This window comes from Henckelia pumila, chromosome 3 (genome assembly GCF_033568475.1).
Source record: "Henckelia pumila isolate YLH828 chromosome 3, ASM3356847v2, whole genome shotgun sequence".
NCBI lineage: Eukaryota > Viridiplantae > Streptophyta > Magnoliopsida > Lamiales > Gesneriaceae > Henckelia > Henckelia pumila.
In genome coordinates, this window is record NC_133122.1 from 144,349,053 (window position 1) to 144,366,272 (window position 17,220).

The window sequence follows — 17,220 nt, forward strand, 5'->3', positions numbered from 1 at the left end:
AAAAATATTTTCATTTAGAAAAACAAAATAAATATTTCATTCTAAAAAACGATTGCTTATCGATTTTAAGCGAGATTAATTGGCGCTTAAGTGAGCTTCTTAGAACACTGCTTGGAGGATAAAATTAAATCACCCATTTAAAAGTACACTTTTGGTCCTGTAATTTGCACATTTTTTTATTTTTGGTCCTGTTAAAAATAAATTTTCAACTTTAGTCCTGTAACTTGCATTCTTTTTTCATTTTTGGTCCTATTAACATTGAATTCGCATTTTTAGTCCTGTAACTTTCATGATGTTTCCACTTTAAATATTGTTAACATTGAATTTACAATTTTAGTCTGGTAACGTGCATTCTTTTTCATTTTTAGTCCTTTTTACATTGAATTTTCATTTTTTAAATATTGTAACTTTCATATATTTTTATTTTTAGTTATATTATCGATGAATTTATATTTTTAATTCAATAAATTTCATATTTTTTATATTTTTAATCATAATATACTATTATTTAAATATTTTAAAACTTTTAAAATTTAAATGAATTAAATAAAAAATTCAACTAAAATTATTCAAAAAAACTTTACGCTTATAAATATCATCTTATAAAATACATAATATAAATAAAACTATTAATCTAATGTTAATCATGTTTTTTTGGGTTTAGTTTTGATATATAATATAAAATCGAAAACTAAACAAAAAAAATGATTCATTTAGATTAATAGTTTTATTTATATTATGCATTATGATATTTAGTGTAAAAAATTTTCGAATAAGTTTTAGTTGAATTTTTGTTGATTCATTTAAATTATAAAAGTTTTAAAATATGTGAATAATAATATATTATGAATAAAAATATAAAAAAGTATGAAATTTTTTGGGTTTAGTTTTCATATATATAATATAAAATCAAAAACTAAACCGAAAAAAATGATTCATTTAGATTAATAGTTTTAATTATATTATGTATTTTATAAGATGATATTTAGTGTAAAAAAATTTCGAATAATTTTTAGTTGAATTTTTGTTGATTCATTTAAATTCTAAAAGTTTTAAAATATGTTAATAATAATATATTATGAATAAAAATATAAAAAGTATGAAATTTATTTAATTAAAAATATAAATTAATTGATAATATGAAAAATAATAAAAATGTAAGGAAGTTACAAGATTAAAAAAATGAAAATTCAATGTAAAAGGGACTAAAAATAAAAAGAAATGCAAGTTACTGAACTAAAATTGTAAATTCAATGTTAACATGACTTAAAGTGAAAAAATCATGAAAGTTACAGGAGTAAAAATGCGAATTCAATGTTAATAGGACCAAAAATGAAAAAAAAAATGCAAGTTATAGGACTAAAATTGCAAACTTACTTTTAACAGGATCAAAAATAAAAAATGTGCAAATTATAGGATCAAAAGTGTACTTTTTCCTAAAATTAAATCACCCATTTTTTTTATTACATGTGTGTAAGTTTCTTACTTAGGCTACTAAATTTATTATATTTTTTTGTAATAATATATAATAAGTTCCAGAACATTTCAAATCTAATTTCTAAATCCATCCGTGATTGGATATTAGCATATAAATTTCTTCACTTGGAAATCTGTAGCTACAGTTTTCTATTTACCAAAAAAAATAAGAAAGAAAGAAACTAGTAGTTTTAATTATATATTTAATTAGAGGCTATACAAGAAATATTAATTGAATAATTAAAATATTTGGGATGTTCATTTATTAGAAATTAAAATATTGTATTAACTTCAAAATGTATCATATTTGCCCTAATTTGCTTGCAACATCGATCTAGTGTCAGTATGAATAGGGTTGGGGAAAAATATCGAAATGCCAAAAATACCGTCATACCATACCGAAAAATTTACCGAATACCGAACCGAAATTTTCGATATCGGTAACGGTATATAAAATTTTTTATTTCGGTATACCGAATATACCGAATTTATTTATTTTTTTAAAAAAATTTCTTTTTTTATTTTCGGTACGGTATTCGGTATAAAAATTATCCATACCGAAAATTCGGTATTTTCGGTATGGTACCGGTATGAAATTCTTCATACCGGTATGGTACGGTACGATATACGATATGAGAGTTTGGTACGGTATACCGTACCGTACCCAGCCCTAAGTATGAATAAGGTAATTTAGCTGCAAATGATCAAATTAATATATCCAATTGAAGTAATGAAGCAGTGAGAAATCAAATATATATATATATATATATATATATATATATATATAATACACGCGCATACATATACTGATATACATATAAGCGACAAATTTTGGGACCATATTGTTGAGTTAAAGAGTAACATACCTAGATTTTAGAAGCATTTGGGCCTTATATAATTATGTGATGCTATAGAAGATGATCCTAAAACATTTCATAAAGATATATATATTTTCAAGGGCCATATTGAGAGATAAGTCAATTAATACCATAAATTCACGGATTCTATGTATACAAGTCTTCCTCCTTGCCCAAATTAAGTCCAACTCTTATAAGTACGTTTTTATAGAAAGAAACATTATAAAAACGATACTCTTGAGACAATACATTAATGTATTAGGATATGTAATTAATTGAGAGCAATTGAAAATGACAATTTTTAAAAAAAAAATTATGACGCACGGACCCATAGCCGTTATCTTTTTGTTTGCACCGAGTAAACCTTTGAGCTAAAGCAATAGCCTGCAAACTAAGTTAACATAATAAACCGCACTGGACAAGCTCCATGCAACAAATTTCCTCGAGAAGTTGTTGGAAAATCGTCTCCAAAACATCCCTTGTTATACAATAGTATAGTATTACAAATTAATATCAAATATCTATATGTTAATCATAAAACTTTTAAGAGTTTTTTTTTAGCCAAAAAAACTTTTAAGAGTTTTAGTTCTACTTAAATTGATGGATTTCAAATTATTTGACTTGTTTGAATGGAATGATTTCAATAGTAATTATAAATGAGAGATTTTAAACATATTCAATATGAGTGTCATTCAAACTTCATTTTTCAAATCTTTCCCAATTCAAATCCATATATGATTCCAAGCACAACCTAGTTTATTTCAATGTCTTGATTTATTTCATTCTTAGGTTTAAATGAGACCATTTTAAAGTTCAAATGTAGAATTTTATTTCATATATAGAAATCCACATATAAGAGCGTAATCGCTTAAAATCCAAAGTATTTGAATTTATATGGAGATTAATCCCAAAAAGCTCTTGATTTTTGCCAAACTTAATTAAGAGAGAGTACTGCTCTTTTTTTTTTTTTTTTTCACTCTGCTATGGTCTTGACCTATGTATATATAATTAATGTTCTAGCTACGATCATCAACCAAATTAAGGTAGTGTTTGCAAATTCTAAAAATAAGTGATTATTGAATTTTTTTCCCACAAATTTGTAAAAAAAAAAAAAAAATCTAAAAGCACTTAGTTTTAGAAATTGCAAACTGTACTTCTTAAAAGTCCTAAAAATGTAACCTATTTCAATCAGAGCTCATGCCATTCCAGTTATATATATTATTGTTAGGTGTTCAAGTACATACTTAATATGACCACAAAATTTTTCTTCCCGGCCATTATACTCTCAACACATGGTTCGTTAAATTAGTACCATAAAACATGTTGGAACATGACATTTAATCAAGTCATAATATATAATGTCCATGCCGCGTTTTATACGTCGTTTTCTAAAACGTCCAACTCCTCTACTCTAATTAAGCTGATCACCTTAGATATCTATGTTATATTTTTCCAAATCGTCGGCAAATTATTCATCGGCGGATCGGAGGATCTGTACGTGCAGTAGATCGACAATGCTTCTTCGGATGTAATAATAGACTTTTAAGAGATTTAGTTTCTTCAAGAACATGTTGCCTTTGCTATTTATACAGCTGGGAGAGCTGATGATGTTCCAATTTTCATACATAAATTGTGTTAATTTGCGCGTATTTCGAGGCCGTTCGACCGACGAAGATTCATTCATTCGATACATATATATGTTGTAGTAAGCTGTGACATTGCCTTCATGAGTACTGAAGATCCGTCGGTTCATATTGGGCCACTTTCATATGGACCAGCATGAAGTGCAATAAGGAATAATATTTCCAATCCCAAGCCGCGTGATCTAATATAATTCAACTACATGATTTCAAGTTATAAAACTATCTCAACGAAGATATATATTTTCAAAGTTAACATGTAACCGAGTGTGTACATGTAGCATAATTACGTACCCGACACTTAAAAATGAATCGATCCCATAGAAATATTATAAATATATATAAATGTAAAAATGAGTTAATAATTAATGATGGAAAATCCATGCATCCTCCCCCTCGTCCGCCGTGGAGTATCAGAGATAGTGAAAGGGATTGGTCTCTTGGGCTCATAAATAATTGCAATAATCACTCACATGGACTGTTTTTTTTCCCTAGTGCTTCCAAAATGCTCTTCTCCCACCACGTTCAAACCCTAACCCTTTAATTTGCCCTGCCCTTAATTATTATTATTATTATTATTATATATCCAACTTTAGATTCTACCCTAGCTAGCTATATATTTTCTTTTTACACTTCTGTATAATTAAAACTTCTAAGAAAATTGTAAAAGGGTGGGTTCTCTAAATATTTACCCCTGAGCTCACATTACCTCTTTATATAGACACAAGTTGTTTCCTGTTTTGATACACAACTCATCTTGAAAGCAAGAGAGAAATTAAGAGGGAATATATATATATATATATAAATTGGCCTTTGATCTTCGGATCGATCGATTTCGATTATCTGTATAGCTGATCTTGTTTTGATCAGTTGTTGATCGATCGGTGTTAATTTTGTGTCTGTTTGGGCTCATCAGCAACTGGATATTATTAATGGATCATGTGCCTGCAGATCAACTCTGCTACATTCCTTGCAACTTCTGCAATATTGTTCTTGCGGTACTACTACTAGAAATCTTTCTTAATTAATTTCCCCACATCCATCCCTTGATCATCTGGTTTTTCTTTATATATATATATATTTTTTTAAAAAAAAAAAAAAAAAAAAGAACAATCAACTATTTTTTGTGAAATATAGATATATTCTTAATTAATTTTGGTTGTAGTGGAGTGTGTTGGCTTTGTTGTGTTTGGAAAAAGAAGCATTATATTGATGAATAAAGCTGAGCTTGGCCTCAGATATATGGTAATATATATAATTTTTTTCATTCAGCAGGTTTTAATTTGAATTTGTCTGATACAGTCAAGTCTACATCGATCTTCAAGACTTTTCCTTTTCCCTCTCTTCTTTTAGTACAGTCCAAAGAAAAATAAAGTCATGAATAATACTCAGTCCCTCGACCATGAATCACCTAGCTCTACGTCCGATCACACCCAAAAATATTTAATTCTGGACGATTATATATATATACTTTGTACAAATTAATATATACTGGCCTTTGTTTTTATTTATTTATAATTTATAGTTATATTTAGCTTGATGAAGACAAGTCCCTCCATGATCACCTGCAGATTTCATTTTCTAGCTTTTCTTTTGTACGTTTTTTCATCATGATCTCCCCAAGTGGTGTCAAGATTAATATATAAGCTTTTTTTTTCTTTTCTTTCTCAGCCACAACAAAACTTATTAACCCCATCAAGATTCTAGCTAGCTAGCTAGGGTTCAAGAAAGTAGCTAGTAGAGATTCATTCAATATTATTTGTGATTTTTTTGGTTGTTTGATTTGGAATTGAATATTGTGCTAGGTGAGTGTCCCATGCAGCAGCTTGTTTGATGTAGTGACAGTTCGATGTGGGCACTGCACCAATCTTTGGACAGTGAATATGGCAGCTGCCTTCCAATGCAGTACCCTTCAGCCTTCCTCCAGCCAACTAAATAATATTTCTCAGGTTTATTTCTTTATTTTTTTGGGGGGATCCATTATATATATTCCACACATTCATTCTACCTAGCCTTCTGAAATCTACCTACCCTAGCTCTATATATATATATATGTTTTAATTTTCTTCTTTTAAGGGAATCAAAATTGATCTGTTTAAATTTTATTTAATTTTTTGCATTTTCAACATCTTAGGGATTTCAGAACCCTAGTTACCTACTCAACTACTACATCCTATGCTGTCGCCAGAATCCAATTATTTAGACAGTGTTTGGGAGAGTTTGTGTGAAGGAAAAACTGACAAGTGCTTCTTAAAAGATCTCTCAAACACTACCTTAAGCAGCATTTCCAACTTTTTCTTTAGTTAAAAGAGTGTGTTTGTGTGTGTGTGTGTGTTTTTTAATTATATATATATATATATATATAATGTTTTCTCAAGAAAGAAAATTAATTAAATAATTAACGATTGATTATTTTTTGTAATTAAAATAATTAATTTCCTGTCTTCTAGTATGGAAACATGACTTTGTCTTAGATCCCAGCTAGATCTCTAGCAACTGTCAATCAGGCAGCCATTTTCTTTATCATTCCTAACTGATCCAGTCACTTCAATGTCGTTATTATTTTAAATCTCTTCTTCTTTTTTTTCCGGGTGTCTGAGAAAACATCTTTTCATGCAAAACTTTTGGTCAAAATTTATATTTTATTTTTAAAGATACTGCAATAATTGGAAAGAAATAAAAAAAAAAATTCCTTTTTATATTATTGTGCGTATTTTTTATATTTCAGTTTCAAGATTTATGAGATTCTCCACTCCACAAAATGTAAAAAGTTGCTGAAAATCTAATCCGCATATGTTAAGCCATAAGTACACATGATTTTTTTAACTTTATCTTTCACATTTCACTTATAGGATATGAAACATTTTGAATTTTATTGAATCATTATGTTTATGTACTATTTTATTGTAATAATTAATTTTGATATTCTAGACGTCTTTTGTATGTATTTCATAGAAACAATAAGATATTCATGTGAACATTATAGAAGCATTTAATAAAATTAAATTGTAGAGTACAGCTGAATAAAAAAACAATAATAAATGTTGTATTAACTTCAGGGTCCTATCCATTCTTCAACCGAGCTCAAGGTTGACTTAGGCTCTTCCTCCAAATGGAACAACAAGTTGGCCATCCAACCTTCCATCACAAAGAAACCCGAGCCAAAAATCGCCAACAGACGTGAGTTTGTTCGTGGTTATATATATGTTGAATCTACATCTAGGGCAGTTATTACACATTTATTTGTTCAAAAAATTCAACATAATTTGATTCATTTTACAACGGATCGTTTTGATTTTATGTAACAGCACCGGAGAAGAGGCAACGAGTCCCATCTGCATACAACCAGTTCATAAAGTAATGAAATGTGTAACCAAATTTTTTTTTTATAAAAACGAACTTTTTTTTATTTAACCCAGTGTATAAATTCATCTCCCAAAAAATTATATATATATATATATATCCCTATGTTTAATTATGGAATGCAAATTTTTTCAGAGAAGAGATTCAAAGAATCAAAGCCAATAATCCTGAAATCAGCCACAGGGAAGCTTTCAGTACTGCTGCCAAAAATGTAAGTAATTAAACATGTCGAAAAGATTTCTTATCGAGCTGTTTATATATTCGACATTAAATCTTCTGATCTATATATTATGTATCATGTATAACGATATATGAGTTATTCAAATAAAAATTATACTACAGAAAATATATCCTAAATTTTTGAATGTGTGATGGTATTTAATTAAGTTTGTTTACTAATAATTAGTGAATTCTTTTTCTTTATAATTTGGCAAAGTGGGCGCACTTCCCTCACATTCATTTTGGACTGATGTTGGAGAGCAACAATCACGTTAAACATAATGAGGTAAACTAGTAAGATTCTTTTTTTACCCCTTTTTTTGGGTTAATTTTTTGTTATTATGGTTTTTTTTTTGTTGGGATTTAAGTAATTGTTGGGAATATATGTTGTTACGTGTTTTTATTTACTATACTACTATTATATTATTATATTCAAAACGGCATCATTTGAAATAGTCTGTTGTTAGATTCTAAAAATTTCTTCATATTTTAAAAAAAATTCTATTTAATTAAGTACTGTGCATTAATTAGTTTATGGATTTTCTATTCATCTTACTGAGAAAAATTTAACGAAGAAACCATGCATTAATTTCGTCTCTTCAGATTTCATGAGAAATATGCCTGAAAGTTGTTTATTATTTAATCATTCTCCCAAAAATTAATGCTCGTTTTTTTTTGTTTATGGGTCACCAGACTCACCACTATCTAGCTGTATAACTTGACCATTTTTTTGAATGTATGTAATAAGCAAATTAAAAAGGAAAAAAAAGATAGATAGTTCATTAGAAATAAAGTTAAGAGTGCATTATATTTTAGGAAAAATAGTAATTTTGGCTCTTTTATTATTTGATTTATAAAAAAAAATGTTTTATTCTTTGATATTTAAGTTCCCGATGCTGTTACATTTCAATATTAGTCCTTATATTTGAATCTATGGCAATTTTAGGGTTTTTTTTTCATCGGGAACATAACTAAAATTGAAAAAACTAACACAAAACAAAAACATCATACCAAAATCATGACAAATATATATGCACGATTAAAATTGCGATTTCTAACACACACACACACACACATATATATATATATATGACAATTATATTATAATGTATTTTGGTATATATTTTCGATAACCGATAATAAATTAATTGTTTCAATTTTCTTGTCATATGAAGGGATCCGAGAAGAACCAAATGCGAAGGGCTGCCATAATAAACAAGTGAGAATCCTCGGATGCATACTGGGATTTCTTCAATAAACCTTATTATTATAATTATTAATTAAGAAACTTCAAGTCTCTGTGTCTTGTATTATGACTTCTTTTTCCCCACTTGAATATTGTAAGTCCAGTCCAAAAAAAAATTTCTTAAATATTTGTTATTATGCTGTAATGCGTGAGTACCAATTTCCTATATGGAACTAAAAGATTTTATGTTTTAATGACTTTTTTCCATACTTGAGGTTTCAATTATAGAGATCATCCGAAAAAGGTGAACATACGTATACTAATTAGTAACTATTGTGCTTATACAAAATTTGATTTAGATTGTGACCAATGATTTGATTGAAAAATAATCATAAAAGAATGAATTTTATATATATATATATGTGTGTGTGTGTGTGCGTGTGTGTAGAGTCTTGATCCACGTAACCTAGGGCACAGTTTTTGTGGGCGATTATAGAAACAAGGTACTGGATTTCTATAGTCGTCCATAAAATCCCTGCAGAATAGGATGTTGGAATATTAATCAATACTATATATATAGAGAGAGAGAGTTTTGATTCCTCGCACCCTAAGGTGCGGGGATCCATGTGCACCCGTGTCCAAAAACAACTCCGATTGTCTTGAAATTTTCACGGTAAGATCGCTTGAAAAATGTGAATTCAACAATATATATATACTTGATTATAGTATGAGTTGAAGAATCAATTAGACGGGGACTAAAATACGCATTGTGTTGTAGACTTGTAGGTAATAATTTTCCTCCTTAGGAAAACCGTCAAAATATGTCACTTGGACGACTAATTAATATATATGATGTAAATTATTTTTCTTACAACATTAAAACAACAAGTACTTGATCATACACGTGTGTCACGTATATGAAATACTCCCTTCATTTCAATTATGTTGTCCACGTTTTTTTTTGTTTGTCCCAAATATATAGTCATATATCATATTTAGTAATATTTTTTTTACACTTCTTTACTAATATACCTCTATTAACTACATCTTGAAAATTGTGCAATCATTTTTTAATACATTAAATAGGGATAAAATAGAAAGTTTATATAAAATTTACTTTTCCAATAAATTTTTCTTAATTCGTGTGAAAATAAAACAAGACAACATATATGGGACGAAGAGAGTATATAGAAATAAAATAAATTTATTTGGGAATTTCGTCGTATCGGTCATTTATAATTTGAATTGAATGTGTATGTGTATGTGTGTAGCCAAGTATAATTTATTCCGAAATGTAAGTTGTTCGATAATCATTCAACTTTTTTTCAAAATGAATTGAATTGTTTATTGTTATATATGTTTAAAAAATGTGATTGTTTTCCCATTGTCATGCCAAAAGAATGTAATAGTTAACCCAAAAAAATAAAAATAGGTTATACTTAGCAAAACAGAAATTATCTTAAAAAAGATCTTTAATTTTCGGACAATGAATTTAGCAAGGTAAAACAAATTAAAAATTAGTCATCAGATAGTCCTAGCAATAAATTGAAACCCAAACATGATTTGTTTCAACTGTACATGATCAGTGACAAAGTACAAGAGCATTCTATCTGTTGCACAAATCTAAATCTGCATAAATAATGAATTTTAAATGATTTTCTAATTGTTTTTTTTCTTCAGATAAATGTGTGTATATCCAAAGCTACACAAGAAGTGACTAAATCGGTTCTCTAACCAAACCAAATGTATATATCATATATGATCATGTTCAGTGGCGGACCTAATGGTCCCGAAAGGGTGCGACCGCCCCCCTGAAATTATAAAAAATTTTAGTACTATATACATAATATATATTTTAAATATAAATTTAATTTTGTGACCGCTCCTTTGAATTTTTTTTAAAAAACTTAGTTCTATATATAATATATATTTTAGAATGTTGATTTAATTTTATATTGATTAGAATGATATTTGATGAATAAGATAAGAATAAATTTATTTTAGACTATAATAGATTTGACAGTATGCTTTGTATTGACTCATATTTGTTTTTGAAAAATGAAATGTCTTTTATGCTTGAATGTGACATGAGAAATTTGATTCAGTTTACTCAATTTTATCCACCTGATTTCTTCTTGATGTATTTAATGCATCTTGAGTATCAACTTCATAACTTTATTTTTGACATGCAAAGTAACAATCGGTTCTCTAAGGCTGGGAGGATTAGCGAGTTTGCTAAAATGATTTTTCAATCAAATAAAGATCGATTATATCATTTGGGATATTTACTTTTAAAGTTAACATTGTTATTACTTGTTGCAACTGCTACTGTGGAGAGAGTGTTTTTAACAATAAAAATAATCAAAATATCACCTCGTAATCGGTTGGAAGATGATGTGTTAGATGATGGTTTGATACCATATATTGAGCGTGATGTGTTTGATACAGTTGATATTGAAATTATTATTCAACATTTTCAAACTATGAAATTTCGGAGTGAATTGTAAAATCATATGAAGTTAATATATGACTTTTTATTATACACTTTGTGGTGTAATTTTTTTTTTAATTTATTGAATTCACCCCTCTTGGTTGATAATCTTGGGTACGCCACTGATCATGTTCATTCCAATGCATATTGTTTGTTCAAACAAGTTTTTTTCAGTTGAACGAGGGAGATTGTTATAATTAGGTCTGAAACCCAAATACTCGTCTCAAACTTGAGACTTTAATTGATGTCAAATGAGCTACAAGTTATCGTCTTTGTTCATACCAGTTTCAGAATCAAACCACTTGCAGGATGACAGAATTAACGTAAGATATTATCGACTTACTCGACTTAAAAAATCATGTGAGATCGTCTTAGGTTAATTTGTCCTATGAATATCTTACTTGACCCGATCCATGAAAAAATAATATAACTTTTTTGCAAAAAATATTATTTTCAATCTATATATGAATTGCATCGACACGTCCGTCCCACAAGATATTCTATCATTCGACTTTTTAATTCACTTGAACATATGGACTACTTCAAACAGTACTTTTATATAAACTTCAAACAACACAATGTTTCACATGGTTATAAACCCAATTGTGTGTGTTGTGTGTGTATAGATTGTTGGAAAAGAAGTGAAATAACGTTTTGTTTGATAAAAGAGAAGGAAAACAGAAAATAGTAAAGGTGGGCACATACCATATAATTTGAGTTTGAATATATGTATAATATTAAAAAGATATATAGCACTTTACTTGTTCAGACAATGAAGAGTCATATCATAATAATTGACTATTTGATGCATGAAACAAGTCAAATCATGAATCCGTTATCAAACAAACTTTACTCCAAGTCTTGTCACTCGCACTCCAACATGCATGATCAACACCCATACATTCATTTAATTTTTTTAAAAAATTAATCATGAGATTAATGGCCATGATGTATATGATCATATTATAGTGAAATTTAAATTTTATTAAAATTTAAATATGGACGTTAATTTTTTGAAGAAAGATGGTTGGGGTGAAATAGTTATTTATATATGTAGAAAGAGCGATCGAGACAAGTGACATTTGTGTTGTTGTACGATTTAATATATTAGAGTTGCATAGTTACTACTACTTATAGTTTTTAATAAAACGGAGAAATGTTTAATCCTAGAGTAATATTATGAAGGAAAAATAGTTTTTTTTGTTTATTAACTTGTTTATTTTTTTGTTTTGATACATTAACTTTTCAAAGTATAGTTTTGGTACATTAATTTTAAATTTTTTTATTTTGATCTAATTGCTGATGTGACATCGAAAAATATTGACGTGATATCGAAAAATGTTGACGTAGTGTCGAAAATACTGACATGTCAAGTTGTCACATTAACAATTGAACCAAAATAACCGTAGATTAAAAGTTATGTACCAAAACCAAACTTTAAAAAATTAATGAACTAAAACCAAAAAATAAACAAATTAATGAAAAAAAAATCATTTCCCCAATTACGAAAGAGACATTAATTTATTAGCTTCCCAAACATGACATCTTGGAAGCATTAAATATTTTGAGACGCTTAAGACGATGAAGTTGCTCGTGCACGTCCAATCATGTAAGCATTTTATTAATAAAAAAAAAAAGTATACAAATATAATTTAAAAAAAAAATGGAAGATGTAGGTATCAAGCCGAGTAAAAAAGGGGGAAAAAAACATAAAATATATTTTTAAAAAATAGGAAAAGATTTCTTTTATTTAACTGATCTGTTACTACGTGCAGAGTGGCATACACTCCATATTATATGAGTGCTTAGTTTTATTATGGAATATATAATGATACCGTTTGGTTTCATGGATATGATTTCTGATATATGAATAGAAGTGTAATAAAAACATGATGAAATATACAGGAGTGGTCTAAAGGAAAAAGAGGCCCGGGGAAAAGATTGAAATAAGAGTTTTTTTACATTAATTTTTTTAAAAAAAGTTGATATTTACGCTTCATTTTTTGTTATTTACATTTCATTTGTGAATAAATTTACATTGCATTCTACATATAAAGTCGAGTGTAGATAACACAAAATGAAGTGTAAATATCAACTCTCATTTAAAAAATCAAATATAATCAAGCTATATGAAATTATCTTCGTATTTTGTGAATATAATTATGAAATTATCCAAAAAAATCACATTGAACCACCAAAACTCACAATTTAAGTGCTAATTTAATTTAGAAGAAATTAATTTAGCCATTCAAAGATAAATTAAATAAAATTTCAAAATTTCAAAATTAAATTTTGAAATTCGTACCATCAATTCATAAATTTTCAACCACGACATAAAATTAATTAAAAATATTAAAATCTAACATTAAATTTAAATTAAATTGAACGAGTCATAAATCAAATTTTAACACACATCTAACATTAAATTAAAATTAAATTGAACGAGTCATAAAATCAAATTTTAACTCACACAAAAGTCGAGAAGAAATTGATCGAACATCAAACTATAAAAACTCAAGGCTAAGAAATTCGATTATCAAAGAGAAGCAATGGAAAGTGTCGACGAAAAACAATGCCAAACTGAAAGGTGATGAACGAAGAGAAGATTGAACATATCAGTTTAGGTGATAGGTTTATTGTTGGCTATGCATGAATATTCTTCGATTTTTAATAACTATTATAATATAATAATTAATCAACATAATAAGTAATAATTATAATATATATATACATATAAATAATAAATTTTTTTAATAAATCTGGGGCCCACCTAATTGTGGGGCCCTGGGCATGGGCCCTGCCCGCCCTGGAGCAGGGCCGCCCCTGAAAATATGGATAAACAATACATAGATATGAGCAATATGTTGTTTAATTTGTATGTTTTTAATTTTGTAAGATTATTGTGTTTATTACTATAGAATTTCTTAATTGCCCTTTCCAATTTCTAATCATCCTTCACTAATACCATGGATTGGAAGAGATTTTTCATCAAGTTCACATACAATGTCATACCGGGTCATGAGATGACATTGGGTTAACAAAAAATGAAAGAAACATAGAATGAGTAAAAATTTGTGGATCATCCAACTTTCATCCAATGTATCAAACGGTATTGAGTTACATATTATTATTATTATGGATTATACATATTAGTTCATCTACTGTTTGATACATTGGATGAAAGTGGGATGATCCATAAATTTTTACGCATCTCATGTTTCTTTTATTTTTTTGTTAACTCAATGTCATCTCATGGCCCGGTATGACATTGTATGTGGGCTTGATGAAAAAAAAAATTTTAACTCATGATATTAGTGGAGGATGAGTAGAAATGACAATTAAGAGATTATATAGTAATTAACACAATAATACTATAAAATTAAAAACATACAAAACAACATATTGTTTATATCTATATATTGTTTATCCATATTTCATCATGTTTTTATTACACTTTTATTCGTCTATCATACATCACATTCATGAAACCTAACGATAAGTTACGTAGTCCATTCCATTATGTTATCCACCCTATAGTACCGGATCTTTAAATTCTTCAACTGCTTTAAAAAAATTCTTCAACCACTCCCTCTCAAATTTCAGAAGAGATCTTCGGTTTGAAACTGAATTATAACAATTTTTTTCTTCGACTAAAAAAAAAATATTCAACACTTCTTCTCAAAATTGAGATAATGTCTTGGATTTGAGACTCAACTGCAAATCAATCTCTTTTCTAACTCCAAAAATAAAATAAAATAAAATTATTCGATCACATCCCCGTCGCCACATAACCATAAACATTGATATGGCATTTCAAATTTCGAGCAATATATACAATTCTTAAGAAATAGATTTGTTTTAAAATATTATATATATATATATATATATATATATATATATATATATATATATATATATATATATGTGTGTGTGTATATAAATGTGTGTTCCTTTTAAACTATTGGAAAATTTCCATGATCAAATATGAATGTGGTTGTGAGAAAGTCAAATTATAAATGTTCAAATTTTTTTTTAATCTATGTTCAATTTTTTAAAAGGATTTGAACATAAATTCAAAAAAACAAAATTGAACATTTATAATTTTAAAAGGATGGTTTCTATAAATTTTATTTATAGAAGGCTATATACTGAATTAGAATATGGGTGAAAATACAATTTTAATTTGGTCTTACAATTTGACCATTTTTCATTTTAAACCCGATTAATTTTCAAGTTCCAGTTTTAGTTCTGTCACCGTTTGGTTAGATGTATTATTAATCTATGTATAACTTATCTCATTCAATCTCGTGTTCTTCTCATCATATATCCATCTATTAATTATTAATTTTACATCAATCAAATAATTAATAATTTATCTTATATCAATCAAATCATTGAATTTAAATTACTATATTATCACTTATAAATAATATTATTCATATTTTATGTATTGTTAAAAGGACAAAATGATAATTTAAAATTTAATCAATCAAATCAAATAAACTATAATCTATCAATCAAATTAAATACTATATTAGCTATCATTTCTTATTTATTTTTTATTACATTATATTACTTATCTATGTATTATTCATTTCATCACTCAAACCAAATGGTACCTCATATATTCTCACTTACTTTCAGCTATTTTTCTGTGGAGTGATATGGTATTAAACAGATCTCCAACACCATGTCAACAATTTCAAATTTCATATAATCATTTTGCTGGTGGCATGTCATCATTTTTTTATGTTACATCAACACTCTCATGAAAAAATGAATAAAATAAAAATACACATTAATAAACACAGAACTAAAACTGCAACTTGAAAACTTCCTGACCAAAATCATAAAAAAGAGAAAAGCATTTTCGAAGAATTAAACCCAACAATGGGAAAAGTATTCTCTTAGCTTCACCTGACCTGTTATAAAAAGTGAGAAAATCCCCTTTTGACGTCCCACTGGGAGGCACCATTAAATAAGCAGCTTTGAGATAAAAAAGAATCATGGACCACCTTTGTAATTGGCAGCTGGATTCCAATCTCATATCTGTGAAAACATCAATTTTTTAAAAAATAATAATAATAAAGTTGCATGTTTTAATTAGAAATTGGATTTTTATAGGTACATTTGTGAAGGAAAAAGTTATTTCCTAGTCCTAGTCCTAGCTATATAAACATGTGAATCATATTTCATTTTCAAGATTATACAAATTAAATGACCATTTTTTTCTTTTAACCTTTAATGGAATGGGGAATTAATTATTAAGAAAATTCTACTTTAATACCCCAATGATAGATCTAATGTCTCATGATTTGTCACGACTCACGTCAACAATATATCATTAATTACGTCTATGTGTAAAAATACAAATCATTGAATACATGATTTGAGTATTACCCTTAGTGTAGGCAGGGGCGGATCCAGAAATTTTGTCGAGGGAGGGCAAAGAACCAAAGATAAAAAAAAAAATAGTTCATATGTTTCAATTATATAGACAGTTTGTTTTTTCAAACTCACAAATTAATAAGAAAAATCATTGAAAAAATAAATTTACACACAAAATTCATATTTTATCTTACTCGATTCATTCAAAAGTGATTGCATTTTTTTCAAAACATATTTAATAGGAGTATATATATTAGTAAAAGAGTAGAAACAAGATTACTAAATATATTATATAAGCCTATATATTTGAAAAAAAAATGTGACCTATATAATCGAGATACAAACAAAATAAAAAATATCTCATTTTCAATACACGTAATATTGAACTATAATTTAGATATTCATCTATCATTGGATTACAAAAACGATTCTTAAATGACATAAGGAGTGATAAACTTTGACTTCTAAATCATTGGCTTAATTTTATGTGCATAATTTTAATTTTAAAATCTAAAAACATACCGGTACTTTGATATCAAAACTCAAAGAGGGGCATCTGCCCTCCCTTGCCTCTTAATAAATCCCCCATGAGTGTAGGGT

At 27.6% G+C, this 17,220-nt stretch overlaps 1 protein-coding gene across 1 annotated transcript; it reads left to right on the forward strand.

Annotated features, from left to right (window-relative positions):
* Positions 1 to 4,494: 4,494 nt before the first annotated feature.
* LOC140891983 (axial regulator YABBY 5-like) lies at positions 4,495 to 8,946 on the forward strand. The gene is made up of 7 exons (XM_073300702.1): positions 4,495 to 4,971; positions 5,779 to 5,922; positions 7,033 to 7,153; positions 7,282 to 7,330; positions 7,472 to 7,547; positions 7,773 to 7,841; positions 8,731 to 8,946. Exons 1-7 carry the CDS (start codon positions 4,906 to 4,908, stop codon positions 8,776 to 8,778), a joined length of 573 nt encoding a protein of 190 aa, XP_073156803.1. The 5' UTR covers positions 4,495 to 4,905; the 3' UTR covers positions 8,779 to 8,946.
* The last annotated feature ends 8,274 nt before the right edge of the window (positions 8,947 to 17,220 follow it).